The sequence below is a fragment of the Pongo abelii genome, chromosome 20, assembly GCF_028885655.2.
Source record: "Pongo abelii isolate AG06213 chromosome 20, NHGRI_mPonAbe1-v2.0_pri, whole genome shotgun sequence".
Classification (NCBI taxonomy): domain Eukaryota; kingdom Metazoa; phylum Chordata; class Mammalia; order Primates; family Hominidae; genus Pongo; species Pongo abelii.
Window position 1 is genome coordinate 42,674,967 of NC_072005.2, and position 25,166 is coordinate 42,700,132.

Consider the following 25,166-nt stretch of genomic DNA (forward strand, 5'->3'; position numbering starts at 1 on the left):
AAATGTTGATAAATGATAAGTAGACAGAATTCATTATAATGTTCTCTTCCATAGTATTTGTGTGAAATTTTCATAGTAAATTTCTAATTTAAAAAGAAAGGAATTAAAAACATTTACAAGGAAACATCAAGAAGACAGCAGATGTGGTCATAGTGTTAGGGAAGAAGAAACCTAGGAGACCCAGAGTGACACCATTTTAAGTTCAGCTCCATCTTGACACTAGCAAGGCACATTCATTGCAAGTCACAACTCATGGTCCTAACATGTTTACAGTGAAGGAAGCAGCCCGGTAATGCCTGCAAGGACAAACTCCTAGAACAGTAAGTCCAGATGTCCAATACCCATAACAATAAATGCTTTCAAGATCATTATAGTTATACTTTGATGTACTTACTAAAATATCAGGGATAGTTTTCTTTAAATCAATAGAATAATAAATTTTGTCATAATGTCAGGCCACCCACGCATAGGCACAGCTTAGTTTAGTCTTTACATAGACAAGACCCCTATATAAGAAAAACTTAACAGATGTTCCTCCACTTGCTTTCTGAGGACACCCTACTCTGTTGTGGAGTAGCTTTCAATAAACTATCTCTTCTCACTACACTCTACAACTCACCTGGAATTCTTTCCTGCAAGAGATCAAGAACCCTCTCTTGGAGCCTGGATTGAGACCCTTTTATTTCCATAACAATAGTATTATACAAACACAGGCATACCTCAGAGATATTTAGGGTTTGGTTCTAGACCACTACAATAAAGCGAGTCACACAATTTGGTTTCCCAGTGCGACACACACTGGAGCCTGTTGGGGGTGGGGTGGGGGGAGGGAGAGCATTAGGAAAAATAGCTAATGCATACTGGGCTTAACACCTAGGTGATGGGTTGACAGGTGCAGCAAACCACCATGGCACACGCTTACCTATGTAACAAACCTGCACATCCTGCACATGTACCCCAGAACTTAAAATAAAAATTAAAGGCTGGGTGCCGGTGGCTCACGCCTCTAATCCCAGCACTTGGGGAGGCCGAGGCAGGTGGATCGTGAGGTCAAGAGATCGAGACCATCCTGGCCAACATTGTGAAACTCTGTCTCTATTAAAAATACAAAAATTAGCTGGGTGTGGTGGCGCACACCTGTAGTTCCAGCTACTCGGGAGGCTGAGGTAGGAGAATCACTTGAACCCAGGAGGCAGAGGTTGCAGTGAGTCCAGATCGTGCCACTGCACTCCAGCCTGGGTGACAGTGCAAGACTCTGTCTTAAAAAAAAAAAAATTAAAATTAAAAAAGTCTATTTTGAAAAAAATAGAGAAAGAAAACAACATGAGAAAGAAAAAGGAACATTGCTACTGAGAGAAAGATTTAAAACTCGAGAATTCTAAGGGTATTTTGAGAAATCCATTTGAAAATTTAATAAAATAGGAAGTTTACTAAGAAAAAAAGATGAAAATTGCCATGTATAGGAAGAAAATTTGGATAGGCTGAAAACAATAAAAGAAGTTGAATTGGTAGCATATGCAAAAACCAATCCTATGTGTATTAATGATTCAAATGTTAAAAACATAGCTTTAATACTTTTAGTAAAAATATTAGTAAATGTGTTTTAGACTTTGTGGCAATAGAAAGATCTCTTAAACAGAACACCAAGAAATTATTATATGTAAAAGGTTGATAAAACTGACTATATTAAAATAATAATTTTAGTTCATCAAGTGATAGTAAAGAGAATGAAAAGACAAGGTATAAACTAGTGCAGATACACATAGAATACAGGCTACCCGAGATTAGTAGCAGGAATATGGTTTTTAAAAAACCCTCCAAATCGGCTGGGCGCGATCTTGGCTCACTGCAACCTCTGCCTCCTGGGTTCAAGCGAGTCTCCTGCCTCAGCCTCCTGAGTAGCTGGGATCACAGGCGCCTGCCTAATTTTTGTATTTTTAGTAGAGACGGGGTTTCACCATGTTAGCCAGGCTGGTCTCGAACTCCTGACCTCAGGTGATCCACCTGCCTTGGCCTCCCAAAGTGCTGGGATTACAGGCGTGAGCCATCGCATCCAAGATTAAGATGCCAGAACATTCAGTGTCTGGTGAGCACTCCCTGCTTCATAGATTGTGCCATCTTGCTATGTCCTCATATAGTGGAAAGGGCAAACAAGCTCCCTTAGGTGACTTTTATAAGGTACTGATCCAACTCATGTGAGCAAAGTCCTCATGACCTAATTATCTGCCAAAGGCCCCACCTCTTAATATTATCCCACTGGAGATTAGGCTTTAATACGAACTTCAAAGGGACACAGACATTTAGACCATAGCAATAGACAACACTGAATTATAAATGGGCCCATTTTTCAGAGTATAATAGAACACACCGGGTTCTCAGGATTGACATTTATTATAGTCACAAACTTAATATAAACGCTTGTATTAATGTGGTGTTTACATTATCCTATTTCACAGATGGAAACAGAAAATACCAGCTTTTGTTTTAGTAGCAATATCTATTATTATAATAAATATTGAAATAACACCATAATAATATCACTAAGGAAGTAATCTAATTGTGTTGATTTTGCAGAGGGAGAAAAACATTACCTCTAGAGCTGAGGCTATTGTGCTCATGCAAACTCCAATCTGAAAGTGGTAGAAACTAGAATGGACAGGATTTCTTAGCATCAGAGTTCATATATTATTCATGGTATCTTAATAATTAAAGGCATGTAACAAATAGTGACAAAGATTGTGATCTTATTTATAAATTATGATAGTTATACTTAAAACCAATAATAGAATCAACATAAGGTAGAATTAAGTACTGTAGTGAATAAGTGGTATGATATGGGGAGTGGGGAGTAGAGCAGGATAGGGTGGGGTAGGATATAACATAGATAAGAGTCACATGGGCACAGTAGCCTCACTGAAGCTGAGGGTGGAGGGCTCAATTCATTCTGACATTAGGGCAAGTGTGCATGACAACCATGGCTTTAACCTGACTTTGGCCACGGGGTCATCATCTGCCACACTGCATCACGTTCATTTTCCAATGAAGTGCCTGAGGCCCAGAACCCTCGGCCCTGTCACATTCCTCTTACTCCCTAGGTTCCATATTTGCTGGTGGCTGCTCCAGTGAATGGGGTGGAGCATATGGCACAGATGATGGGGTACAGGATTGAAAGTACTAGGGTAGATGCCAATGGTAATAGACCTCTGCCACTGGGTCCCTTACGACTGTCCTCCACCGACATGGTATGCCACTGTGACCAAGAGGAGGCTGAGTTGGGAGACCTTGTGGAATGCCAGGGAAGGATGTAGGTAGGATACTTGGGAGGAGGGTAGCAGGTTGGTTGGGCACCACCCGCACGTGGAATTAGGGCTGGGATATGCTGAAGCATGGGGAGGGGCATTAGATTTTGAATTAGAGGACCTGGAACCAACCCTACCACCTCCCCACGCATTTAGCCAATCTGTGTGGGGCATTTGGTCAATGTCAATACTACTGTTATTCATTCGTTCGTTCATTCGTTCGTTTGTTCATTCATGAACTCATTTAACAAGCTTGTACTGAGTGTCTGCTTTGTGCTGGCACCATGTTGGGTGCCTTGGACACAGCAGAAACAAGACAGACCAAGTCCAGGTCTCATAAGGTCTAGTGGAAAGGTTGGATGAAAAACCAAAAAAAAAGAAATATTTAATATATCAAATCAGATGGTAATGCCTGCAACACAAATATATACAAAATAATACAGCAGAAAGTGACCCCAATGGATGTGTTACTTCAGATACAAATGGTGGGGTGTATGCTTTTCAAAGATGGAAGAAAAAAGCAAGACGCATGGGCACTGGGGAAGCAGTGTATGCCCAGAGAACACAGTTGGTGCAAAAGCCCAGAGCTGGAGAAAGCTTCCTTGATGCTAAATCAGCCAGAATTGGGATTCTTGACAAACAATAAAAATATTGACCACTTCCAACTGCAGGCTGTCTGAACCCTATGACCTGTTATTATAGTTATAACTTTATACTATAAACATTAAATGTGATTATGTAAAAGTAGAAATAACTAAAATGTTACATGAAAGTTTGATATATAAAATATAAAAATTATATAATCATACAATAGATACTATATATTATATAAAATGGAAACTATTTTGTAGTAGGTATAATATAATGTGCTATAACATACTGTAAACACAATATACAGTGTATATGTACACATAAAATTAAAATACATAAATCTATATTTATAATCTAGTATCTAATAATTTTTCAAATGTCATTTAAATTATCACATAGTAAAATAAAACAGTACTTCTGAGATTCATCCATGTTGCAGCCAGTGTCAATAAATCACTTCTTTTCATGTTGGGGTAGTATTCTATTGTATAGATGTTCAATTAGTCACCCACTGTTTAATTAGTCACCCTACTGTTACATTTGGGTTGTTGCCTAATTTTGGCAATTATAGAGTTGCTGTGAAATTTGAGTACACGTGTTTTTATATAAACAATTTTTCATTTATCTAGGGCAAATATCTAGGAGCAGGATTGGTGGGTCATATGATAAGTGTATGTTTAACAGTATAAGAAGCTGCCAAGGCCGGGCATGGTGGCTCACGCCTGTAATCCCAGCATTTTGGGAGGCTGAGGCGGGCAGATCACCTGAGACCAGGAGTTCGAGACCAGCCTGACCAACATGCAGAGACCCCTAACTAAACCTCTACTAAAAAAATACAAAATTAGCCAGGCGTGGTGATGCATGCCTGTAATCCCAGCTACTCGGGCAGCTGATGCAGGACAATCGCTTGAACCCGGGAGGTGGAGGTTGTGGGGAGCCAAGATCGCGCCATTGCACTTCAGCCTGCGCAACAAGAGCAAAACTTCATCTCAAAAAAAAAAAAAAAAAAAAAAAAGCTGCCAAACTTTTTGCCCAAAGTGAATGTAACATTTTACATTTCTACCAACAATGCATGAAAGTTTCCATTGCTCTGCATTGTTGCCAACTCTCAGCATTATGTCTTTATTTTTAGGCATGCTAAAAGGTGTGTACAGGTATCTCATTGTGGTTTTCATTTTCATTTTCTTGATAATTAAAGATGTCAAGCATCTTTTCATCACCTTATTTTCCATTTTTATCTCATATAACAATATGGATAGATCTCAAATACATCACATTAAATGAAACAAGTCAGACTCAAAAAGAGAGATACATACACATATATACACAGAGACACACACAGGATGTCTCCATTTATACAACATGTGGAAAAGGCAAAATTATACAGACAGAAAATGGGCTTGTGATCATCAGGGGCTGGGGGTGGGGAAAGGGATGGACTAAAAAGTAATAGGAGGAAATGTAGGGAAGTGAGGGAATTGTTCTCTGTCTCGACTGTGGTATTGACTGCATGATGTAATTGTCAAAACTTTGAGAATTCTACATTAAAAAGGGTGAATATTACTGTATGTAAATTGTACCTCAATAAATACGACCTTAAAATATTACAGTCATGTTCACACAAAAACCTGCACACAGGTGTTTATAGCATCTTTATTCATAATCAACAAAACTTGGAAGCAATTAAGATGTCCTTCAGTAGGTGAATGGATAAATAAATCACGGTACTTCCAGACAATAGCATATTATTCAATGCGGAAAAAAAAAAAAGAGCAAGCTGCAAAAAGACATGGAAGAAACTTAAATCCACATTACTAAGTGAAACAAATCAATCTGAAAAGGCTGCATACTTTATGGTTCAGAGGCAAAATTATGGAGACAAAAGAAAATAGCCAGGGGTTTAGGAGAGTAGGCGAAACACAGAGGATTATTGGGACAGTGAAACTGCTCTTTATCCTCCTGTAATAATGCATACATGTCATTACTCATTTGTCTCAACCCACAGAATGCACATCAAGACTGAACCCTAATTAAACCATGGACTTTGGCTGATAGTGTCAATGTAGTTTCATCAATTGTAACAAATGTACCACTCTGAAGGGGGATGTTGATGATGGGGGAGGCTGTGTATACGTGAGGGTAGGGGATATATGGGAAATCTCTGTACCTTCTGCCCCATTTTGCTGTGAACCTAAAATTTCTCTAAAAACTAGTCTTTTATATAAATGGGTATACATATACATATATATGTCAGCACTAAAATGTCACGTTACAATAAATATTAAGGAGAAATTATTGAAAGTCATGTACAGTGAAATGTGTTTTCCTCCATATTTCCTGGAATTCATGAGGAGTGATACATTTAGGAGTAAGGTAAAATGGGAATAATGAAGGGGACCAGACCTTGTTCTAGGGTATGTTAGGAAGGAAGAGGTGATCTCCAGGCACCCTCCTGAGGTTCAGCAGACATTGTCCTAAGTTAGGGATAATGTTGTATCACAAAATATCCAAAATTGAAGGAAGAATAGTGAAGCTTCAGATACAGTGCTGGACGAGGTGAAGGGAGGTAATGGGTGAGCAGACATTGGCCTAAGATGTTGAGCAGCATGTGATGGGCCATCAGATACTGTGAAGAAGTGAGGAAGCAGAGCTAATGATGGCTCAGTAGACATTGATCCAAGGTGAGGTAATGGGATGTGTCACCAAGCACTGCCCAACTAGGGCTTGGGAATTAAAGGGGCATTGTGGCCCTGCTCCTTTGACTATGTTCTATCCTTTGGGCCCCATCTTCACCTCCCCATACTGCCCTTCTTAAAGGTGAAACCATCTCTGCGGAGCCCAAATATTTCCCACTCCCAGAACTGCCAATAGACTGGCCCCAGACAGACCATTCTGCAAGTTCCAGAGGGGCCACCCAGCAACTGTGCATCTAATCAGATCATCTGCCAGCATCTGTAAGGCCACTGCTGCCTATCTAGGGCAAGATACCTAATATCCAATGAAGATCCACCCATGTCTGCTCTAGTTTCCTGCTATTGGCTTCAGGCACTCCTCTCGGGGCAGGATGAGCCGGTGTATGGGTTAGGTTCTGGAGTAAGTGGGGCTCTGTCGAGTTGCAACTGAGACAGGGCAGAGCTGTGCATGCTGAGGAAAAATGAGCAGGGAGTCTTTTCCAATCACGTTGGAGCTGTGGGATTCTGGAATCATGGCAGGGAGTCCTGGAAGCAAGCATCCACATGGGATTTCCTGTACCTGTTTTTCCTTCTTTAGCATCAGACCAAAAGGTTTACAATGACTTTTTAACTTTAGGGTTGAGAAGGGATACAGCCCAGGTACAGACTAGAGGTGAAAAAGCCTGGTGTGTTTTAGGCAAGTTGGTTCTCCCTGTTAGCGCTTCTTATGCTGCAACACAGAAAAAAATCAGAGAGAAGTCACGCAACAAGCACCGGTCAACTCTCCACAGGTGCATTTATGGAATGCCTGCTGTATGGCAGTCATGGGTCTAGACTCATAGCGGTGAACAAAAGGGAAATATTTTCTAGTGTAGAAGCCACAGAGAAATGAGCAAAATATACCAGGCAGTATGGTGGAAAGTGCTAGGGAGAAGAATAAAGGAGGAAGGGTAAGGGGCTGGAATTTTAAACCAGGCAGGCAGGGAAGTCCTGTGTGGAGGTGTCATGGAAAAAAAGACATGAGGGACAAGCCATAGATAAAATAAAGAATTGTGCTCTTTGCAATGGGCACTGCAAATACAAAGGCCCTGAGTCAGGAACTGAACTGATGTTTGAAGCACATGGCAGGGAAGGTCCTTGTGGGGTGCATGGGACGAACATGGACACAAGTAGACAGTGAACATATGGTGGGGTTGGTTTTCATATGAGTTATCGATTTCATATGATTTATGATTTATCTCATATCTCATATAATGTAAGATAATGATTTCATGAGTTATCAACTTATGAAAGTCAGATCATTAAGGAAAGTAAAATGCTGGGCTTCAACTCAGCGACAAGTAAATTAAAAAAAAAAAAAGGAGCAGGCAACTGAGTGGGAAGAATTGTAATAGCAGAAGGAAGAATTTAAGTTGTCCCAGATGACCTGAAAATCCTAACCTCAGAGGTTTTCTTGAGGGTGGTGGGAGTGTATAAAACACTGTGCTGGGCCGGGTGCAGTGGCTCACGTCTGTGATCCCAGGACTTTGGGAGGCCGAGGTGGGCGGATCATGAGGTCAGGAGTTCAAGACAAGCCTGGCCAGCATGGTGAAACCCCCGTCTCTACTAAAAATAGAAAAATTAGCTGGACGTGGTGGCACATGCAATCCCAGCTACTCGGGAGGCTGAGGCAGGAGAATTGCTTGAGCCCGGGAGACGGAGGTTGCAGTGAGCCAAGATAGTGCCACTGCACTCCAGCTTGCCAGACAGAGGAAGACTCTGTCTCAAAAAAAAAAAAAAAAAAAGAAAGAAAGAAAGAAAAAACACTGTGCTGGGTGTCAAACACAATGTGCTGAGAACCTGTGGGGCTCAGAGACAGTCCTGGCAGATAACGAAGGGGGCTGCAAGTCTTTTTCTATGACAATGGGGATTCAACATATACTCTGAGGTCTGTGTCTGAATACATAGGGAGTTTGTCTTATTGCAGTATCTCTTGCTTGATAGAAATACTCAATGGGGAATTGGATATGCACAACTGTGTTGGATTCAAAAGAAGAAAATACCCACAATTCTACTAGACAGTGTGTTCTGAAACAAACAACTCACAGAAGGATTCATCACTATCATACATATTATGTTGTCTTACCATTCAAACTGTTGGCACTATACCTAATCCACAGTAAACAGGATTATCATTCCCATAACATGATCTTTCTTATGAAGAATTTGGTAACAGTGTTCCATTGTAGTTTTCATGAGAAGGCTTTTCCTATTCACCAAATTGATTCAGTTCCTTGTCAGTATGAATAATGCCCCAAGGTTTACTGGGGATGGTGACAATATAGGAAGGGTCCCTCGCCTCATTCAGTGCCTTCTCAGAGGCCCTCTCCAGGACAGCCATGTGTGACATTCTGATGTGGTCATTTCTGTTTACAATAATATACATATTTTTCTGCTGCATGCATGCAACAGTGTACAATCAGACCCAACCCTCAGTGGGGTTTTCTCACACTTTCTCTCAAGCATGGCTGCCCTGATGGACACTGAACACTGATTTCTGAACGAAGCCTTTCCCACAGATGCCACACTTATAGGGTTTGTCTCCAGTGTGTGTTGTCTGATGTTTATTCAAATTTGACCTGTTGCTAAAGGCCTTCCCACACTCAGCACACACGTAAGGCTTCTCTCCGGTGTGAATTCGTTGATGCACTTGGAGCTGTGATTTTTTAGTGAAAGACTTCCCACAGTCACTGCACTCATACGGTTTCTCTCCAGTATGAATTCTATGATGTGTAATCAACTCTGACTTCTGTCGAAAGGTCTTCCCACATTCAGAACAAATGTAGGGCTTTTCTCCGGTATGAGTTTTCTGGTGCTTACTGAGATTTGACCTGCCACTAAAGGCCTTCCCACACTCGGCACACACATAGGGTTTCTCTCCTGTGTGAAGTGGCTGATGCACCAGGAGCTGAGACTTGGAGGTAAAGGATTTCCCACAGTCACTGCATTCATAAGGCTTCTCTCCAGTATGAATTCTTTGATGAGTAATAAAGTTTGACTTGCGGATGAAAGCTCTTCCACACTCAGTGCATACATAGGGTTTCTCTCCTGTATGAATTTTCTGATGAACAATGAGTATTGATTTCTGGTTGAAGGCTTTCCCACATTCGTGGCATTCATACTGTCTCTCTCCAGTATGAATTTTCTGGTGTATATTAAGATTTGACTTCTGAGTGAAGGCTTTTCCACAAGTATTGCATTCATAAGGCTTCTCCCCAGTATGGATTCTCTGATGTGTAATCAAGTCTGACCTCTGGGTGAAGGCCTTTCCACATTTGGAACATATATAAGATTTCTCTCCTGTATGAGTTTTCTGATGTGTAATGAGATTTGACCGGTTGGTGAATGCCTTCCCACATTTATTGCATACATAGGGCTTTTCTCCTGTGTGAATTCGTTTATGAACATGGAGTTGTGACTTGGAAGTAAACAATTTCCCACAGTGACCACATTTATAAGGTTTCTCTCCAGTATGAATTATTTGATGTGTAACCAAGTGTGCCTTCCGGATGAAGGCCAGTCCACATTTCATACATACATAAGATTTTTCTCCTGTATGAATTCTCTGATGCACTGTGAGTGTTGACTTCTGAGTGAAGGCTTTTCCACAGTCACTGCATGCATAAGGTTTCTCTCCAGTGTGAATTCTCTGATGAATAATCAACTCTGACCTGTAGGTAAAGGCCTTCCCACACTCAGTACATATGGAAGATTTCTCTCTACTTTGAACCTTCTCATGTGTAATGAGGTTGGAATTATTGCTGAAGACCTTCCCATATTCGGTACATATATAGGGCTTCAGTCTTGTGTGAATGCGTTGATGTACCTCAAGTTGTGACTTGGAAATGAAGGATTTGCCACAGTTATTGCACTCATACGGTTTTTCTCCACTATGAATTCTTCGGTGTGCAATCAATTGTGTTTTCTGGATGAAGGCCTGTCCGCATTCAATACAGATGTAGGATCTCTCACCTGTATGGATTTTCTGATGCATCTTGAGTGTGGACTTTTGTGTGAACGCTTTGCCACAGTCAGTGCATTCATGGTGTCTCTCTCCAGTATGAATTTTCTCGTGTATACTGAGATCTGAGTTATAAGGGAAGCCTTTCCCACATTCACTACATTCATATAGTTTTTCTCCGGTATGAATTCTCTGATGCCTGAAAAGAGACGATACTTGAAAAAAGGATTTTCCACATTCATTGCACTTATAGGGCTTCTCTCTCATATGGGTTTTCTGATGTGTGATGAATTCTGGCTTCTGTACAAAAGCCCTCCCACATTCAATACATACATAGAGTTTTTCTCCTGTAGGAACTTTCAGATGTACCTTGAACTGTGACTTCCAGGTGAAGCTCTTTCCAAATTCGGCACACTCATAGGATTTTTCCCCAGAATAAATTTTTTGATCTTGAGAGGAAGCTGGTTTATAACCAATGATTTTTCTATGTTGATTATGGTCCCATAATTTCTCTCCTGTTGGAGTACATTCACAGTAAGTATAGAAAGACATTTTACCATATTTAGTACTCTTCTTAACATTCTTTGAAGCATCGATTCTATTATGAATGTGTAGATCTAAATTATGCTTCAAGTCATTTCCAAATGAGTCACACTGATAGGGTTTTTAGGGAGATGTAAAATGTTTGGGTTCACATGAATTATTCTTCTGATAGCCTTATATTCATAATGCCTATTTGTAGTCAATATTTTCTTGATTAAAGCAACATCACTTAGATACTTATTTTCTTTTCTGATAATACTCTATCTGGTTATCAATCTGTCACCGTTATTCTAGAATGAAATACAATCTCACATCATCTCTATCATCATCTTCCCTTTCATTGTGGAAAGAAGTCTTTTTTTTCCAGAGATTTCCTGTAATAAGGTTTGAAATCCAAACGCTTTTTCAAGGGATAATAAGTCATTTTTTGCTTATAGAGCAGCTAGCAGAGGCTAGAGAGGAAGGTAAAAATGGCTTATCCAGCTTGAACACAGAGAAAAGGGTAAGGGTGGGTAATTTCATGAGAAGGGTGTGACACTACTTAAATGAAACATTCTGGGGAACAATTCAGCAATTAAAAGAAATAAACTAGATGAACAGACAACACCATGGACAGACATGGAAAAAGGCAAAAAACATGATATATAGCATAATAAGACTTATATAAACTAATGATCCACACCCCTAATTCACTTTAAATTTTACGACATGCACGAATTAAAAAATGCTTCCATTATACAAAACAGTGGCTTCTGGTGGGAAGGGAGATGGGTGAGGGGAAAGAGAGAAAAGGGGATATTATCACAAAAATAAAATTAGAATCTTCACCCATATTCATGGTCATAGTGTGTCCTAAACTAAAGACAATGATTAAACTCAAACCTCATCAAGTGAAATATAAAAATTAAGCAATGACAAAAACAAACTAGCCCGGGAGTGGTGCCTCACACCTGTAGTCCCAGCACTTAGGGAGGCTGAGGCGGGCGGATCACCTGAGGTCGAGAGTTCGAGACCAGCCTGACCAACATGGAGAAACCCCATCTCTACTAAAAATACAATGTTAGCTGGGCATGGTGGCTCATGCCTGTAATCCCAGCTACGTGGGAGGCTGAGGCAGGAGAATCGCTTGAACCCGGGAGGCGGAGGTTGCGGTGAGCCGAAATCGCACCATTGCACTCCAGCCTGGGCAACAAGAGTGAAACTCCATCTCAAAAATAAATAAATAAAAATAAAAATACAAAAATTAGCCAGGCGTAGTGGCCCGCCCCTGTAATCCCAGCTACTCGGGAGGCTGAGGCAAGAGAATCATTTGAACCTGGGAAGTGGAGGTTGCAGTGAGCCAAGATTGAGCCACTGTACTCCAGCCTGGGCGACAGAGTGAGACTCCGTCTCAAACAAACAAACAAACAAAGCCAACCAGGAAGAGAGACCCTAACAGTGTGGAATTGCTCAAGCAACATCAGAAGGAAATGTGAGAAAGGGTGATTAATCATGTCATGTCAAACAGAGCAGAGAGGTATTCCCAAAGATTAAGTGACAATGATTCCCAAGTCATCAGCTGGATGAAAGGCCTGAAGGACTGGGAAGATATGAGAAATCTCATGGCCATTCCTATAGCAAAAATAGTTAGAGAGCCTGATTGGAAATAAAGTTCTTTTTTTTTTTCTTTTTCAGACTGAGTCTTGCTCTGTTACCCAGGCTGGAGTGCAGTGGCATGATCTTGGCTCACTGCAACCTTCACTTCCCGAGTTCAAGTGACTCTTGTGCCTCACCCTCCCAAGTAACTCTTGTGCCTCACCCTCCCAAGTAACTGGGATTACAGGCATGCACCACCACACCCAGCTAATTTTTGTATTTTTAGTAGAGATGGGGTTTTGCCATGTTGTCCAGGCTGGTTTCAAGCTCCTGACCTCAAGAGATACACCCACCTTGGCCTCCCAAAGTGCTAGGATTACAGGCATGAGCAACTGCACGTGGCCCAGAGATAAAGTTCTGAGGCATCTCACAGTGAGAAAGACAGAAATAAAAGGGGTGTAGCAGGAGTGGGAGTGTGTGACACAGAGTAATTTTGAAAGAAAGCAGATCCGGGAATACCTGGATGTAAACGAGAGACTCTAGGACAATATGGAAGGCAGGGAAAAAAGGAATGTTACAGAAAAGGAACATAATGAAGATATATCTTTAATGAGGCTGATTGGCACATGCTTATAATCAGCAAGGAAGGTCATCCAGGTAGAAGGCATTTAGTGATCTGAGAGGCATCAAGCAATACAAAAAATTCAGAACCTTCCTGAAGAGTGGTCTTAATCGCACTTCACAGGTTCCAGTGTTTTTCAAGACAGCTGAGTTTCCTCCCATCTCCCACCTAACCTGAGTCACACTCACCTCACTTCACTCACCTGGGCAGCTGTGACGTGGCCTCTCACCCTGCAGTGCCCATGGTTCCTTTCCTTGCTCCAACATGACCACCTCTGGTTTAGGAACTTGATACCCTGTTCATGGGAAATGATAAAGGTCTGGGTCCAGCTAATTATGTTTCAGAGCCCAACAAGTATAGTCTTATTGTTCAATGACGGTTTGTTCTTTAGGAAAGTAACCAGATATCTCTGAGAACAGAGTAATATTCTGAATGCCCTAAACAAACAGAGAACCCTGGAGGAAAAAAGGACAAAACCATCACCTATTTAAGATGCCAACAGCATTCATCAACTGAGAATGAAAACACTCTCAGTGAAGCCTCCTTTCAGATACCAAGGTGACTGTGCTTACCTACTGACAGCAGGTGGCTGTAGGTCTCCAGCATCACATCCCGGTACAGGTTTCTCTGAGAAAGGTCCAGGTGCTGCCATTCCTCTCTGCTGAAATTGATAGCCACATCCCTGAAGGACACTGATCCCTGTAAGGGCACATTCCTGTTCAATGTGCATAGTCAGCTTTGCAGGGTGGAGTGACTATATTTGGGATTATGGAACTCGGGTTTTGTTGTTTTTAATTTACTTCCTTTTTTTTTTGAGACAGTCTTGCTCTGTTCCCCAGGCTGGAGTGCAGTGGCGTGATCTTGGCTTACTGCAACCTCCACCTCCCGGGTTCAAGCGATTCTTCTGCTTCAGCCTCCCGAGTAGCTGGGATTACAGGTGCGTGCCACCACGCCCAGCTAATTTTTGTATTTTTAGTAGAGACAAGGTTTCACCATGTTGGCCAGGATGGTCTCGATCTCCTGACCTCGTGACCTCATGATCCACCCACCTCGACCTCCCAAAGTGCTGGGATTACAGGCTTGAGCCACCACGTCTGGCCTTTTTTTTTTTTTTTTTTCCCTTGAGATGGAGTTTCGCTCTTTTGGCCCAGGCAATGGCGTGATCTTGGCTCACTGCAACCTCCGTCTCCCAGGTTCAAGCAATTCTCCTGCATCAGCCTCCTGAGTAGCTGGGATTACAGGCATGTGCCACCATACCCGGCTAATTTTTGTATTTTGTGTAGAGACTGGGTTCCACCATGTTGGCCAGAATGGTCTCTATCTCCTGACCTCGTGATCCTCCCGCCTCGACTTCCCAAAGTGCTGGGATTACAGGAGTGAGCCACCGCGCCTGGCCAATTTGCTTCCTTTTTAAAGAACCTGCCACCCATTTCCCTAATAGCTTATTATGAAAAATTTAAACATACAGAAAATTAGAAAGAATTGTACAGTAAAAACCTATACATCTACTACTTAGATCTACCATTAACACCTTACCCTACTTGCTTCATTACACATTGATCCATCTTACTTTTTTTTATGTATTTCAATGTAAATTGTAGTCATCACTACACCTTCTCTTAAGCACCACAAAATGCAAATTATTAACTAGGGTATAACATTTGTTAACCTGACAAGGTTAACAAATTTAGTATAATACAATTAAATGCAACAATCTTTATTTTGCCATTTGACCTTGTGACAAATGTATACACCTGAGTGATAAGAAATTTCTAAGAAATTATATTTTACATAGGTCACATATTAAGTATCCAGTTTTAGCCAGGGCGCAGTGGCTCACGCCCGTAATCCAAGCAAGAATGTCAGAGGGGGCCGGACACGGTGGCTCATGCTTATAATCCAAGCACTTTGGGAGGCCAAGGTGGGTGGATCACCTGAGGTTTGGAGTTCAAGACCAGCCTGGCCAACATGGTGAAATGCCGTCTCTATTAAAAATACAAAAAATTAGCCAGGCTGATGGCAGGTGCCTATAGTCCCAGCTACTTGGGAGGCTGAGGCGGGAGAATCACTTGAACTCGGGAGGTGGAGTTTGCAGTGAGCTGAGATCATGCCACTGCACTCCAGCCTGAGCGACAGAGGGAGACTCTGTCTCAAAAAAAAAAAAAAAAAATCTAGTTTTACATAATTTGTGGAACACAGAAATCTAACAAAGAATTCCAGCTATTTGTTCTGTTCTACAGTCAGTCAATTACTCATTTTTTCAAAACTGGCCATTGAAATAGGCTGTCTTGGCCAGCCCGGTGGCTCATGCCTGTAATCCCATCACTTTGGGACGCTGAGGCAGGTGGATCAGAAGGTCAACTCCGTCTCTACTAAAATACAAAAAATTAGCCAGGTGTGGTGGGTGCCTGTAATCCTAGCTACTCAGGAGGCTTAGGCAGGAGAATCGCTTGAACCTGGGAGGCGGAGGTTGCAGTCAGCCGAGATCATGCCACTGCACTTCAGCCCGGGCTACAGAGTAAGACTCCGTCTCAAAAAAAAAAAAAAAAAGAAAGAAAGAAATAGGCTGCCTTTTAGTCTTCTAGCGCGTGGATGAACAACCTGCCATACAGTGGCTGATCAATTTAGGACCAGTCATTATGCTACTCCTGAGGACACAGAAATGAATTATTTATGTTACTAGTCTTCAAGCAACCTGAAATATATAGAAAATAAATAAGACCAAAGTTTGAAAAAGGGAAGATATTAAGTTCATTAAGGTGTTCAAAAGTAGATCTCTATCTGAGACTCCCTGAGGGCTAAAAAGAAGAAAAGGTGCATTCTACATGAGGGAATAAGTTTACATTTCATAAAGTGGAAGAATTTAACTTGGAAGATAAGAAGAGTAATACAAAGTATGGGGTAAGGGGGACATTGCCCAGCAAAGACAAGAACAAAGATGGAGAGATGGGCTCCAGTGGGCCATGATTGCATCACTGCACTTCAACCTGAGTGACAGAGTGAGACCCTGTCTCAAAAAATATAAATAAGGCCGGGTGCAGTGGCTCATGCCTGTAATCCCAGCACTTTGGGAGGCCAAGGCAGGTGGATCACCTGAGGTCAGGAGTTCAAGACCAGCCTGGCCAACATGGTGAAACCCCATCTCTACTAAAAATACAAAAAATTAGCCAGGCGTGGTAGTGTGTGCCTGTAATCCCAGCTACCCGAGGCTGAGGTAGGAGAATCGCTTGAACCCGGGAGGTGGAGGTTGCAGTGACCCAAGATCACACCACTGCACTCCAGCCTGGGCAACAGAGTGAGACTCCATCTCAAAAATAAATAAACAAATAAATAAATATTAAAATACACAATGAGGGCCGGGCGCAGTGGCTCACGCCTGTAATCTCAGCAATTGGGGAGGCTGAGGCAGGTGGATCACGAGGTCAGGAGTTTGAGACCAGCCTGGCCAACATGTTGAAACCCCCTCTCTACTAAAGATACAAAAACTTAGCTAGGCGCGGTGGCACGCGCCTGGAATCCCAGCTACTCAGGAGATTGAGGCAAGAGAATCACTTGAAGCCAGGAGGCGGAGGTTGCAGTGAGCCGAGATTGCGCCACTGCATTCCAGCCTGGGCGACAGTGCAAGACTCCATCTTCAAAAAAAAACCACCACATGAGTTTAAAGAATAGCAAATAGGGCCAGGCGCGGTGGCTCATGCCTGTAATCCCAGCACTTTGGGAGGCCGAGGCAGGCGGATCACAAGGTCAGAAGATCGAGACCAGCCTGGCTAACATGGTGAAACACCGTCTCTACTAAAAATACAAAAAATTAGCCGGGCCCAGTGGCGGGCGCCTGTAGTCCCAGCTACTCGGAAGGCTGAGGCAAGAGAATGGCGTGAACCCGGGAGGCAGAGCTTGCAGCGGACCGAGATTGCACCACTGCACGCCAGCCTGGGCGACAAAGCAAGACTCTGTCTCAAAAAAAAAGAGAGACCTAAGGCCAGGGGCAGGGGCTCACGCCTATAGTCACAGTATTTTCGGAGGCCGAAGTGGGTGGATTGCTTGAGCCTAGGAGTTTGAGACCAGCCCAGGCAACACAGTGAGACCCTGTCCCTAAAAAAAGTACCAAAAAAATTAGCCATGCCTGGTGGCAGGCACCTGTAGTCTCAGCTACTCGGGAGGCTGAGGTGGGAGGATCGACTGAGCCAGGAGGTCGAAGCTCCAGTGAGCCGTTATTGCACCACTGCACACCAGCCTGGGTGACAGAGGGAGACCCTGTCTCAAAAAAATAAATAAAAATGAAAAAATAAGAGACTTAAGGGTCATACTAACCAAATGCACCTTGTGGACTTTGGCTCCTAATTAAAATGAACCAATCTTAAAAAGATATTTACAACAATTTAGAGAAATGCAAGCAATGGGTATTAGATGATAACAAAGAATTACTGTTGTTTTGTTGTAGGTATGATATTGACTTATTTGTTATGCTAAACAAAAGAAAAAAAGAATTCATATCTCTTTGAGATACATATCAAAGTATTTTTAGATAAAACATTGTGTTTGAGATTCGCTTTAAAATAATCCAGGAGCTGCATAGGAAGGTGGTTTTAGATGAAATAAGAATGGCAGAATGTTGATGATGACTGAAACTGGGTAAAAGGTACAATAGGTGAAAGGGTTGCTTATACTATTCTCTTTAGTATATATTTAAATTTTTTTGTAATAACATGTTTTTGAAAACTATGATCGTCCAAATAAAAAATCTAATTTGGAATTGCACAGTTAAAGGAATGCCTATTTCCACATGATGTTGCACATATTTAAAGAACGTATTGGCCAGGTGCAGTGGCTCACAGCTGTAATTCCAGCACTTTAGGAGGCCAAGGCGCATGGACCACCTAAGGTCAGGGGTTCAAAACCCGTCTGGCCAACATGGCGAAACCCCGTCTCTACTAAAAATACAAAATTAGCTGGGCATGGTGGCGCATGCCTGTAATGCCAGCTACTTGGGAGGCTGAGGCAGAATTGCTTGAACCTGGGAGGTGGAGGCTGCAGTGAGCCAAGATCACGCCATTGCACTCCAGCCTGGGCAACAAGAGCAAGACTCCATCTCAAAAACAAATAAACAAAGTATTCTAGGGACTTGAATACCCTTCCCTCACCTCAGCAATTTATCAAAATACTAGACAGGAAATCATCAAATATACAGAAAAAGAAGCAACAGTATTTAATTGATATTTATAGACTACTGCAACAAACAACAGCAGAATACACATTCTTTTCAAGAATCATAGAAAAATGACCAAGATAGACCATACCCTAAGCTATAAAACCAACCTCAACAAATTTAAACGAATAAAATAAAAAGTATGTTCCACAAGGAAATCAAACAAAAAATCAGTAACAGAAAGACCACAGAAAAGTCTCCAAAGGAATTAAAAAATAAAAACAAAAGCTTTCTGGAAAAGCAAAAACTATTTGGAAATTAATAACACACAGTTAAATGACCTATAGGTCAAAGAAGAAATCTCAAAGGTCATTTTAAAAACAAATACACCTGGCCGGGCATGATGGCTCAGCCTGTAATCCCAGCACTTTGGGGGGCCGAGGAGGGTGGATCACATGAGGTCAGGAGTTCAAGACGAGCCTGGCCAACATAGTGAAACCCCGTCTCTACTAAAAATACAATAAACTAGCCAGGTGTGGTGGCACGCACCTATAGTCCCAACTACTTGGGAGGCTGAGGCAGGAGAATCACTGGAACCTGGGAGGAGGAGGTTGCAGTGAGCTGAGATCATGCCACTGCACTCCAGCCTGGGCGACAGAGTGAGACTCTGTCTCAAAAAAAAAAAAAAAAAAAAATCGGGAAAACAAAACAAAAAACAGAAAAAAATCAATAAAACACAATCCATTTGTTGGGGGGAAGAAATCAATAAAATATGGCTGATTGGCCTATTAGTCAACTAGACTGATGAAAATAAAAAGACACAAATCAGCAATATCAGGAATAAAACAGGAAATATCATGACAGATCTAGGAACCATTAAAAAAAAAATATGGGAATACAAACACTTATTTAGATAAACTAAATAAATTAGCTTATTTAGATAAGATAAATAATCTTATAACTATTAAATTACATTCATAATTTAAAAGTTGGTGAAAAGAAATTTCTAGGCCTAGTTTTGCCAGGGAATTCTACCAAACTTACAAAGAAGAATTAGTCTTGGCCGGGTGCAGTGGCTCACGCCTGTAATCCCAGCATTTTGGGAAACTGAGGCGAGCAGATCACCTGAGGTCAGGAGTTCGAGACCAGCCTTACCAACATGGAGAAACCCCGTCTCTACTAAAAATATAAAATTAGCTGGGCGTGGTGGCGCACGCCTGTAATCTCAGCTAGTCAGGAGGCTGAGGCAGGAGAATCACTTGAATCCAGGAGGTGGAGGTTGCGGTGAGCTGAGATTGCGCCATTGCACTCCAGCCTGGGCAACAAGAGCAAAACTCTGTCTCGAAAAAAAAAAAAAAAGAAAAAGAAGAAGAAGAAGAATTAGTGTCATTTTTACACTAACTCTTCCAGAAAATAAAAGAGGAAGACCACTTCCAAACTTACTTTGTACAGCCAGTATTACTGACATCAAAACCAAAGAAAGCACAAAAAAATAAAACTATAGACCAGTATCTTTCATAATTTTAGACACAAACATCCTCAACAAAATATCAGCAAACAATCCAGCAATGAATAAAAAGAATCATGTACTACAATAAATGAAATTCATGGGAGAACCCTCTGTACCAATTTGTAATTCTCTGTGAATCTATATTTCAAAATAAAAAGTTTTAAAAAATATACTGCTAAAGAAAGATTATTCCAAAACATTTGGAATATTTTGGAATAGTTATGACAGGAAGATCATTGAAAAGACTCACTGCACAATTCACATGAGAGAATGTGAATTACAATTGACCTTTGAACCACATGAGTTTGAACTGTGTGGGTCCATTTGTAACACAGATTTCTTTTTTCAGTAAAATTACACCAAGTGTACCTCCCTCTCCTGCCCTCCCTTTTACCTTCATCGCTTCCTCCTTTGCCACCCAAAACAGCAAGGCCAAACTCTCCTCTTCCTCAGCCTCCTTAACCTGAAGACCATAAGGGCAAAGACCTTCATGATGATTCACTTCCACTTAATAAATAATAAATATATTTTCTCTTCCTTTTGATTTTCTTAAAAGCATTTTCCTTTCTCTAGCTGACTTTTATTATAAAAATACAGAATATAATACATATAACGTACAAAATACATGTTAACCAACTCTTTGTTATCGGTAAGTTAACAGTAGGCTATCAGTAGTTAAGTTTCGGGGATGGTCAAAAGTTATACACAGCTTTTCAACTGCACAGAGGTCAGTGCCCCAAACCTGCATCATTTGAAGGACAACTGTGCTTATTATAATTGCAGTTTTTGCCATTATTTTTTTCTTTTTTTTTTTATTATACTTTAAGTTCTAGGGTACACGTGCACAACGTGCAGGTTTGACACAAGTACATATGTGCCATGTTGGTGTGCTGCACCCATCAATTCATCATTTACATTAGGTATTTCTCCTAATGCTATCCCTCCCCCAGATCCCCACCCCCCAACAGGCCCTGGTGTGTGATGTTCCCCACCCTGTGTCCAAGTGATCTCATAGTTCAATTCCCACCTATGAGTGAGAACATATGGTGTTTGGTTTTCTGTCCTTGTGATAGTTTGCTCAGAATGATGGTTTCCAGCTTCATCCATGTCCCTGCAAAGGACATGAACTCATCCTTTTTCATGGCTGCATAGTATTCCATGGTGTATATGTGCCACATTTTCTTAATCCAGTCTATCACTGATGGACATTTGGGTTGGGTCCACGTCTTTGCTATTGTGAATAGCGCTGCAATAAACATACATGTGCATGTGTCTTTATAGTAGCATGATTTATAATCTTTTGGGTATATACCCAGTAATGGGATTGCTGGGTCAAATGGTAATTCTAGTTCTAGATCCCTGAGGAATCGCCACACTGTCTTCCACAATGGTTGAACTAATTTATACTCCCACCAACAGAGTAAAAGCGTTCCTATTTCTCCACATCCTCTCCAGCATCTGTTGTTTCCTGACTTTTTAATGATTGCCATTCTAACTGGCGTGAGATGGTATCTGACTGTGGTTTTGATTTGCATTTCTCTGATGACCAGTGATGATGAGCATTTTTTTCATGTGTCTGTTGGCTGCACAGATGTCTTCTTTTGAGAAGTATCTGTTTGCCTTTATTTTTAATGGCAAAACCGCAATTACTTTTGCACCAACCTAATATGTAAGGTTATAATGTTAACAGGGATGTAGAAGGAAAATGGCACTAATTATTAGGGAGGCAGACCTGACGTTGAATATGAAGGGAGAAAAAGGATTAAGAAATAATTCTTAGTCATCAATTTTGTGTCACTATGTACATTCTGGTGCCATGAATGTGTAGAGAAGGCTGGGGAAATAAAAAAAAATGACTTAAATTTTGTATATGTTGAGATTTAGCTGACAGGATATATACGAGGGTGTACACTAGGTGGTAGATAGAGAGCTTATTATTAATTGTGATAGAGATTAGCTGAATAGAGAGCTTACTATTTATTTATTTATTTAATCATTATTATTTTTTGAGATGGAGTTTCACTCTTGTTGCCCCAGTTGGAGTGCAATGGCGTGATCTTGGCTTACCACAACCTCCGCCTCCCGGGTTCAAGTGATTCTCCTGCCTCAGCCTCCCCAGTAGCTGGGATTACAGGCATGTGCCACCATGCCCGGCTAATTTTTGTATTTTTAGTAGAGACTGGGTTTCTTCATGTTGGTCAGGCTGGTCTCAAACTCCCTACCTCAGGTGGTCCGCCAGCCTCAGCTTCTCAAAGTGCTGGGATTACAGGCGTAAGCCACCAAGCCAGGCCATTCCAGTGTTTTACAAGCACTTTGGGATGCCAAGGCGCAGATCACCTGAGGTCAGGAGTTCAATATCAGCCTGACCAATGTGGAGAAACCCCAACTCCACTAAAAATACAAAAATTAGCCGGGTGTGGTGGCACGTGCCTGTAATCCCAGCTACTTGGGAGGCTAAGACAGGAGAATCACTTGAACCCAGGAGGCAGAGGTTGCAGTGAGCCGAGATTGCGCCATTGCACTTCAGCCTGGGCAAGAAGAGTGAAACTCTGTCTCAGAAAAAGAAAAAAAAAAAAAGAAAGCTATATTATTAACACAGTCACAATATTATTGATTGTGTAGAGATAAAGATTCAGAGGTCCTTTGTATAAAGGTCACTGGATTCAGGGGAGGGTATGAGCGTGCAGTTGGAAGTGGAAAGAAAAGTACTAAAGATATTTATAATTTTTAATATGTAAAATTATGATTCTTGAAAGCTACCTTGTTGATTTCTTCATTTAACTGCATTCAGAGATTACAGTTTTTTTCTTGTGATGCATATTGATTGTGCTTATAGGGCTCAGAACATCATTTCTTTGAAAATGGTACCTATATACCTGAAAAGAATATACATGTTCTAATTTTTCTCTTTATCATACACTTGTATAGTCACACCCTACACACACCAAACTCCCCAACCCCCAAACCCTATGTTATCAAGAATTTAGTAGGAACTCGAGATGTCACGTTAGGCTGGAATAGAGCTTTACCACCTCACCAAATGAGCTTCTTATAAACAGTTTGTCCAGGCTGGGTGCAGTGGTCCATGCTGTAATCCTGGGATTTTGGGAGGCTGAGGCAGGCAGATTGCTTGAGCCCAGGAGTTCAAGACAAGCCTGGGTAACATGGTAAAACCCTGTCTCTACAAAAAATACAAAAATTAGCCAGTTCCAGTGGCGCGTACCTGTAGTCCCAGCTACTCGGCAGGCTAAGGTGGGAGGATCGAGTGAACCTGGGAAGTCCAGGCTGCAGTGAGCCGTGATTGCACCACAGCACTCCAGCCTGAGGATAGAGTGAGAACCTGTCTCAAAAAACAAATAAAATAACAGTTTGTCCAGGAAGAAACCTCCTCACTCAAAGATAATAATAAGCATCGCCTGATGTACAAAGATACTATGAGCAAAAAGGATGAAACAAAAATAGAGAGGAGATTAAGAGGAATACACTACAAGTAATATACTACAAATAAATTGACACACAACAGAAAAAACATCCACCATGAATTCAAGGAATTCACTATAATTATAACTACTTAAAATAATTAAACAGGCCAGGCGCGGTGGCTCATGCCTGTAATCCCAGCACTTTGGGAGGCCGAGGTGGGCGGATCACCTGAGGTCAGGAGTTCGAGACCAGCCTGACCAACTTGGAGAAACCCCGTCTCTACCAAAAATACAAAATCAGCCGGGCATGGTGGCACATGCCGTAATCCCAGCTACTAGGGAGGCTGAGGCAGGAGAATAGCTTGAACCTGGGAGGTGGAGGTTGCAGTGACCCGAGATTGCGCCACTGCACTCCAGTCTGGGCAACAAGAGCAAAACTCCGTCTCAAAAATAAATAAATAAAATAAAATAAAATAATTAAACCCAAGGAAGAAATAGTGGAAAAACAGATAGGCTAAGAATGTGGTTATGTAAATTTTTGAAAAATTAATTGGCAGAACTCAGTAAAGTTTTTTTGTTTTTAAAGCAACACAGAAATAAAGGTCTCCTTGAAAGCAATGAAAAGACCCTGCTAAAACACAAAAGGTAGGCCAGGCACGGTGGTTCACGCCTGTAATCCCAGCACTTTGGGAGGCCGAGGTGGATGGATCATGAGGTCAGGAGCTCGAGACCAGCCTGGCCAATATGGTGAAATCCTGTCTCTACTAAAAATACAAAAATTAGCCAGGCATGGTGGCGCGTGCCTGTAATCCCAGCTGCTCAGGAGGCTGAGGCAGAAGAATCGCTTGATCCTGGGAGGTGGAGGTTGCAGTGAGCAGAGATCGTGCCACTACACTCCAGCCTGGGCGACAGAGTGAGATTCTGTCTCAAAAAAAAAAAAAAAAGCACAAAAGGTGGTAAAGACAAGTGAGCAACATAAAATGGAAATAAGGAGTTTCAAAAAGAAAATAGAAAAAAAAAGAGTTTAATAAAAACATCTAATAAAAAAATCCTTGAAGTGGCAGTATAGAACTTTTATTGTTATTCACAGTACAAATTTAATAGATAGTCTTAAATGATAGATATAAAGATGGAGTTAAAGAAGGTAATGTTATAAAGCTGCCACTAAAAGAACAAAAGAAAAAACAGAGGCCAGGCACAGTGGCTCACACCTGTAATCCCAGCACTTTGGGAAGCTGAGGCAGGCGGATCACCTGAGGTCAGGAGTTTAAGACCAGCCCGACCAACATGGTGAAACCTCAACTCTACTAAAAATACAAAAATTAGCAGGGTGTGGTGGCACACGCCTGTAATCCTAGCTACTCAGGAGGCTGAGGCAGAAGAATTGCTTGAACCTGGGAGGCAGAGGTTGCAGTGAGCCGAGATCGCACCACTGCACTCCAGCCTGGGCAACAGAGCGAGACTCCGTCTCAAAAAAAAAAAAAAGAAAAAGAAAAAACAGGATCCAAAACTTCCAAATTACCTGAAGGGACACAGAAACAAAGCAAAAATACATAGTATATGGTTAAAGATATATAAAACAGGAATCCCCATCAGAAACATAACATGAAATGTGTTTCTGGCCAGGCACGGTGGCTCACGCCTGTAATCCCAGCACTTTGGAAGGCCAAGGCAGGCGGATCATGAGGTCAAGAGATTGAGACCATCCTGGCCAACATGGTGAAACCCCATCTCTACTAAAAATACAAAAATTAGCTGGGCGTGGTGACACACACCTGTAATCCCA

At 41.6% G+C, this 25,166-nt stretch overlaps 1 protein-coding gene across 16 annotated transcripts in view; it reads right to left on the reverse strand.

Annotated features, from left to right (window-relative positions):
- Positions 1-5,529: 5,529 nt before the first annotated feature.
- Positions 5,530-25,166, reverse strand: part of ZNF585B (zinc finger protein 585B) — a 36,769-nt gene continuing 17,132 nt past the window's right edge. For 3 of the 16 annotated variants that reach the window (XM_054538371.2, XM_024236295.3, XM_054538372.2), the window contains exons 3-6: positions 20,353-20,421; positions 13,875-14,001; positions 13,505-13,597; positions 5,530-11,077 (exon numbers count right to left, since the gene is read on the reverse strand). In XM_054538371.2, coding sequence (XP_054394346.2) covers positions 9,060-11,077; positions 13,505-13,597; positions 13,875-14,001; positions 20,353-20,421 — 2,307 coding nt within the window. In that variant the 3' untranslated portion in view covers positions 5,530-9,059. 16 annotated transcript variants of the gene reach the window in all.